This window comes from Lottia gigantea (genome assembly GCF_000327385.1).
Source record: "Lottia gigantea unplaced genomic scaffold LOTGIsca_1, whole genome shotgun sequence".
In the NCBI taxonomy this organism is placed as follows: domain Eukaryota; kingdom Metazoa; phylum Mollusca; class Gastropoda; family Lottiidae; genus Lottia; species Lottia gigantea.
The window spans coordinates 5,450,161-5,457,461 of record NW_008706746.1 but is presented as its reverse complement, the minus strand read 5'-3'; the positions used below and the strand labels follow the sequence as shown (position 1 = coordinate 5,457,461).

General features: G+C 33.0%; 2 protein-coding genes across 2 annotated transcripts; both read right to left on the bottom strand.

Annotated features, from left to right (window-relative positions):
- Window positions 1-1,918: 1,918 nt before the first annotated feature.
- On the bottom strand, window positions 1,919-2,272 carry LOTGIDRAFT_102876 (hypothetical protein; the record flags this gene model as incomplete). Its single annotated transcript, XM_009045728.1, has 1 exon — window positions 1,919-2,272. A coding segment is annotated over one exon (354 nt), but the record flags the coding sequence as incomplete, so codon positions are not given.
- A 358-nt stretch (window positions 2,273-2,630) lies between these two features.
- On the bottom strand, window positions 2,631-5,651 carry LOTGIDRAFT_77597 (hypothetical protein; the record flags this gene model as incomplete). The annotated part of the gene is made up of 2 exons (XM_009045727.1): window positions 2,631-2,837; window positions 5,595-5,651. Coding segments are annotated over 2 exons (264 nt in total), but the record flags the coding sequence as incomplete, so codon positions are not given.
- Window positions 5,652-7,301: the final 1,650 nt, after the last annotated feature.

Genomic DNA, 7,301 nt, shown 5'->3' with positions numbered 1-7,301 from the left:
TGTTGAAACATTACAATTTACAAATAAAAATGGCAGGTGTCCTTTTTGAATTATTCCAAATAATTTGTTACAACTTCCAGAGACATTTTCAAAAAACTATTGTTAAGTTCTCTAACACCGGTAACAAGACAGAATGCTTCAAATTTTACTTTCCCTCCAAAACACCTGATGCCATTTGGTATTTACTGACACAGTTCTGGATTGGACAAAGCAGACATATTCATATCCAATCCATACAGTCAACAGCATTATATATGTCACAAGAGTTGCTCTACACTTGCATAAGTAAAATTAATATGAATATACATACTATATAGAACATATAGAAAAAAAAGTATTTTGTACCAGAAACAGAATTCCTACTGATACGTGAAGGTATGATTAAAGAGATAGGTTTATCAATAATTTCACTTCTGCTATATAAATTACTGATGTTAAACAGATGCTTGGAACTAAGAGATAACTCTAATAGCATGATTCATTCAAGTCTTCTTCATGCGAATGTTACATATATTGCATGCTTTGATAGTTGCCAAAGAATTCTATCCCTCTCCTATTAGCCAAACAGAAATTTCTTCCAGTATCTCAAATATTCGGTACTTGTGCCTAATAAATCCCGCCAAATAATGGTCAGTCATTTTGCCAAAAAGTACATTCTTTATTTAATGTAAAAAGTTCTCTGTGCTGTCAAATATGATGTTGTTTTAAGGTTGTACTTGAATGGCAACTAGGCTATTGATGTGGTCAGGTAATTCTCAGATCAGGCAATTGTTTTCAAATACTGTATTGTAAGACAATACTGATGCTATAAGGGTAGATATGAGGCTGTAAGTCTGATGTCAATAGGGTAGATGTAAGGCTGAAAGTCTAATGTCAATAGGGTAGATGTGAGGCTGTAAGGTTGATGTCAATAGGGTAGATGTGAGGCTGTAAGGTTGATGTCAATAGGGTAGATGTGAGGCTGTAAGTCTAATTTCAATAGGGTAGATGTGAGGCTGTAAGGTTGATGTCAATAGGGTAGATGTGAGGCTGTAAGGTTGATGTCAATAGGGTAGATGTGAGGCTGTAAGTCTAATGTCATCAGTGTAGATGTGAGACTGTAAGTGTAAGACTGATGTTATAAGGGTTGATGTGAGGCTGTAAGTCTGATGCTATAAGGGTAGATGTGAGGCTGTAAGGTTGATGTCAATAGGGTAGATGTGAGGCTGTAAGTCTAATGTCATCAGTGTAGATGTGAGGCTGTAAGTGTAAGACTGATGTTATAAGGGTTGATGTGAGGCTGTAAGTCTGATGCTATAAGGGTAGAAGTGAGGCTGTAAGTCGATGTTGTAAGGGTAGATGTGAGGCTGTAAGGTTGATGTCAAAAGGGTAGATGTGAGGCTGCAAGTCTGATGCTATAAGGGTAGATGTGAGACTGTAAGTCTGATGCTATAAGGGTAGATGTGAGGCTGTAAGTCGATGTTGTAAGGGTAGATGTGAGGCTGTAAGGTTGATGTCAAAAGGGTAGATGTGAGGCTGCAAGTCTGATGCTATAACGGTAGATGTGAGGCTGTAAGTCTGATGTAATAAGGGTAGATGTGAGGCTGTAAGTCTGATGTGATAAGGGTAGATGTGAGGCTGTAAGTCTAATGTAATAAGGGCAGATGTGAGGCTGTTAGTCTGATGTAATAAGGGTAGATGTGAGGCTGTAAGACTGATGTCAGTAAGGTAGTTGTGAGGCTGTAAGTCTGATGCTATAAGGGTAGATGTGAGGCAGTAAGTCTAAAGGCTGTAAGACTGATGTTAAAAGGGTGGATGTGAGGCTGTAAGACTGATGTTATAAGGGTAGATGTGAGGCTGTAAGACTGATGTTGTAAGGGTAGATGTGAGACTGTAAGACTGATGTTAAAAGGGTAGATGTGAGGCTGTAAGACTGATGTTATAAGGGTAGATGTGAGGCTGTAAGACTGATGTTGTAAAGGTAGATGTGAGGCTGTAAGACTGATGTTATAAGGGTAGATGTGAGGCTGTAAGACTGATGTTCTAAGGGTTGATGTGAGGCTGTAAGACTGATGTTGTAAGGGTAGATGTGAGGCTGTAAGACTGATGTTAAAAGGGTAGATGTGAGGCTGTAAGACTGATGTTGTAAGGGTAGATGTGAGACTGTAAGACTGATGTTAAAAGGGTAGATGTGAGGCTGTAAGACTGATGTTATAAGGGTAGATGTGAGGCTGTAAGACTGATGTTGTAAGGGTAGATGTGAGGCTGTAAGACTGATGTTGTAAGGGTAGATGTGAGGCTGTAAGACTGATATTGTAAGGGTAGATGTGAGGCTGCAAGTCTGATGCTATAAGGGTAGATGTGAGGCTGTAAGTCTGATGTAATAAGGGTAGATGTGAGGCTGTAAGGTTGATGTCAAAAGGGTATATGTGAGGCTGCAAGTCTGATGCTATAAGGGTAGATGTGAGACTGTAAGTCTGATGCTATAAGGGTAGATGTGAGGCTGTAAGACTGATGTTAAAAAGGTAGATGCGAGGCTGTAAGACTGATGTCATAAGTGTAGATGTGATGCTGTTGGTCTGTTGTGATAAGGGAGTATTGAAGTCAGAAAGATCAACTTAAGAGTAAGAGAAAAAAAACTAAAAAAATAATACCTCAATGATGTCTTTGTTGGTACGACTTTCATGTGGTTCGTTATACTCAGTGTATTTAAGTAAAACTTTATCCATGTCTGTACTGGCATATTGAAATAACTTATTACTACCATTGAATATGATGAGAGCAATTTCACAATCACATAATACACTTAGTTCATATGCCTTTTTCATTAGCCCAAACTTTCTCTTTGTGAAGGTCACCTGAAATGACAAATTTCGTAATTTATTTATTTCTAACAAGCAATGATTGATGACTGTAACAGATGAATCTGAAGTATACATGTATCATATGGTCAGGAAAATTCTTAAGTTGAAAACTGCAGTATATCAATCTGAACATCAAAATATTACTGAATACGAAATTTCAAATTTAGACAGTTTTACACCAGACAAATTAGGTTTATATCAAGATAAACACAATTTATGAAAAAAAATATTCAAAATTCTATTGAGGAATCAGTTGACATTTAGAAATGATTTGGAGAATTTTATTCATGAATATATTAAAATAAAACAAGACATTGTTTGTCACAAATTTTGTTTCCAGAAATCTAACATATTGAGGATGATTTTGTGCTGCAAACCTAACGTCATTCTGTCTAGATTGTAAATAAGATAGAAATAATGTCTCTAATTAACAATACAAGATGTTTACAGGTGAGAATGACGTCATATTATCAACGAATATCACACCTGACTATAATAACCAATCATTATATCATGCAGTTCATACAAGTCAACATATATCTTGACAAGAGGTGGCATAATGCCTAGAACATAATTAAGAAAACTGATGTCTGTATGGCAAGATGCCAGGACAATAATTTTGAAGCTGTCAGAAGTAGTTGGTTTGAAATATTAGTATATGAATGAGGAGCTAAGACAATTAGCCAGAACTGATCTTGGTCAGCCATGTTAACTTGACTCAATGCATTTGACAGATCTGATTGGAACATTATTAATAATTGATCTAATATAATGTTTACTTGGTATATACATTATCAGTATATACATGTTCATGTACTGTAGAAACTCTTTGTAAATGATACAGTATTTAATATTTAACAATGCAAATAACATATTTTTGATATTTTATATATTGGGCAATTGCTTTAAGACCTAATTGTCTAGGTCAGAGTGTCTTAAATTCTGTTTCCAGACCCCAAAGAACTGCTGACTGAAAACAACCTTTTCCAAGAATCTTAATCATTCTGAATATATTCCTGTAATTCTATTATTTCAAGTTCATATGTTCTAGTATAACCTGCAGGAATATTCCTCTAATTTTCCATTATAAATTGATGAGTTACTTAGGTAAATCAATATGAAAGACAGGGGTTATTTTTCACTCTTTTCACAATCTGATACTAAGTTCCTGATCTTTCTATTTTTTGCTATTAAATTAAAAAAAAAACATTAACAGAAAACAAGGAAGGATACATTTTTATAAGAATATCAACTTTATTTATCAAGGTTCGTGTCTACCAGCTGGTCATTTGTCAATTTTTTTCACAACCTGACTGAGATAATAACCCACAAACACCGTTTATCTACTTTGATGTAACCAAGCAAAATATATCAGGCTTGAAACAAATTTAGTTTCTTCTTCACTTCAATATAGATTTGGATGACAGTTATTATCATACTTTTTGAGTATTAATGAAGGTGTTTCATTCCACATAACTAAACTGTGAAGGTTTGATAGCCCTCTAACCTACAGGTAATGATTATCACAAGGTTTTGCATCTTTAAGTATCTAGAATGATGCACATAAGGAAGTGTATGATTGTTAACTTGTATGAACAATTAAAATAAAATGTATATATTGACTATACCATATATAGCGAAACATTCCATATTTAAACAGCCTGTTGTATACCGCCCACACATATTTACTTATTTAAATAGAGCTCAATTTACTATAGATCTTATTAATACTACAATTTACGTCATTACTACATTGTCGTCATTTAAACATTTACTAATGGTTTCATTTTTCTCAAGAATTAAACTTAACAAGCTCCTTAAAAGGAATTATGGTTTGTTTCCATAAATAAACATTCTATAATCGGTCAAATATTTCAACTACAAGGCCACAAGATTATTATTCACATGGCCTCAACAGGCAGTAAACAGATAGTTTAATTTGCAAATAAAGAGACTGTCCAGCTTTCTACTGCATGTACATTCAATCAATTCCAGACCCATTATTTATAAAAAAAAAAACATGTACTTTAAGTGGAAACTAACAACCTCATTTACTAAATGTTCCATGTTCTTATTGATCTGCTTCTGATGCAATTACCTGTCTTCTTATGACACACTTTTAGAAAATAATTTATAAATATCATGTATCAAAAGAGAAAAATTTAAATTAAAAAAATTAAGTTGTGCAAACTATTTTTCTTTTCAATGTAATTAAAATATCATTTCTGTCCTTTTAAATATTAATCTAAAATTATGTGCAAAACAAGGTAATGTCAGTATGTAATATGTCAGCTAATGACAAAGACAGACAAAAAAATATATATCATGACAATTTCTCATTTATTATATAAAAGTATGACAAGTGTGTGTGATACCTCTCTCATATACAAGTATTAAACAAGACTGCAAATATGAAATTTTTGTTTCAAATACAACTTACAGCAGTGATAATTCAAATATATAATACGCTTATTATTGGTCCAATGAGCAGTTATTGACCATATACCCAGAACATAGGCAATTAAATATAGATTCAGTGAAGAGTGGAATGCATGGCTCAATAAGCTAAGGTATTCTGAAGTTCAGTCCCTGCATAGGTTGAGTTGATATCTTGGATTTTCAGAAACAATTTCTTCTTATCAATGATGCTGGTTAGAGGGTTCAAGTTTTAGATACATGGTTACAATAAGCATGCTTTGACCATCCTGCGAACATAATTGCAGAGCATTTGAAATAATAATAATAGTTTACCTGTCTATTTCGTTCATCACTTATACGTGATATTTGAATTTTCTTTCGACCCATGCTTCTCCTCCGACCACCTTCACAGTCACTCACTACCTCAGCGTTATGCTCCAATTTGCCGACTTAAAATTCACCACAGTAAACTGAAAGTAGAAAAAAAACATTGATTACTTAAAAAATCAGAACTTTAAATTTTAATGTCAATATTAGATATGTAATTTACCACAGTGGTAGATCAGAAAAAATATGATTTGAAGTTCAAAGGTACAAACCCCACATTATATACTTGAATATATTGAAATGTTTGAATAGTCAGACCCAGTGGTAGATTAAAAGAATAGACCATAATAAGTATAAAAACTAACATCTTGTGGAAGTGGTTGTAAACAATAACAGTATATAATAAATAAATTTAATGGTAAACAATATGTAATTATGTGACATGTGTAAATATATTAAGATGACAGTGTAACTTTATGCAGTGTTTATTAATAATCTCACAACTTTTCACTATTATTAACATCATTCTCAGATTTTTTAGGGTAAAGCTAACAATAATGGGACATCCGTTGTATAGAAAGATATCGTGCCTAGCTCATTATACGCATATCTACTACTCATGAATTACAAATCACCTGATAAAGAAAAGGCTTTATTCTAACTTTAACTGTGTTTCCCCCTTTTTAACCATATATTTTAGAAAAAAACAGACCACCCCCTAGTACATTACTCAGTTAATTTTGTTTAAAATTTGAATATGTAATGGATATATATCAGAGCTCTACTAATATTTTCTGTTCTATACTAATGAAGACTGACAATTCCATGCTAATTTCAATGATTTGAAATAGTTAAAGAACCTCAAAGAAATTTTCACCACACATTCTACAGTCTACAGCTAGGTTGATACTTCCTTTATATCGCATCAAATTAATAAATATTTCATGTCAGATCACAAGGTAGACAATATTTTTTAAACGTCATGAACACTGTACTGTAGACAATGGAGCACATTTTCTTCAATATTGATGCTAAATATTGATTTAACTATGAATGAAAACTTTAATCAAATTTAATGACAGTATTTGTATTCTAAACTATCTGTAGAATAAATGTGATGTTTATCAGACAGAAGACAATGTAACTGATCAGTTGATAGAATCATAACTATTGACATTGTTGACATATAATTTGTTTCTTCATGACATTTTGAGGATTTAACATAATTTTCATGACGTCAAGTGCTAAGTTAGAATATCTGCTGATATACCAAAACTAAATTTTGTGGTTTTCACCTACTCGAATGGTCTCACTAGATCTTATCAACATTCAAGAGAATGAAAAAATCTAGTTAGATAAAAGCTATTAATCGAAGGCAACATTACAGATGAATTAATCACTCTGCCAAAAGTACATGACTATACTGAATATGTATATGGCGTCAACACGGAGTATAATTCCTGTAATGATGATGTTCCACCCTAGAAATATCATTAATTACCAGTAAGAATGATTAGCTTAGACTAATTAATTACTCGTTTTCACACCCATCTAATATTCTTATACATTCGCTGGCCAACAATCATGATACAAAATGGAAACTTGTCTTATGTGTGGGTGAAAATTATGGTTTTATTTGATATTTCAGACCTATGGGTAGGCTTACTTTTTCTAAAACACCAAGTTCTAATATTAAGTGTAGTCCCTGCTACC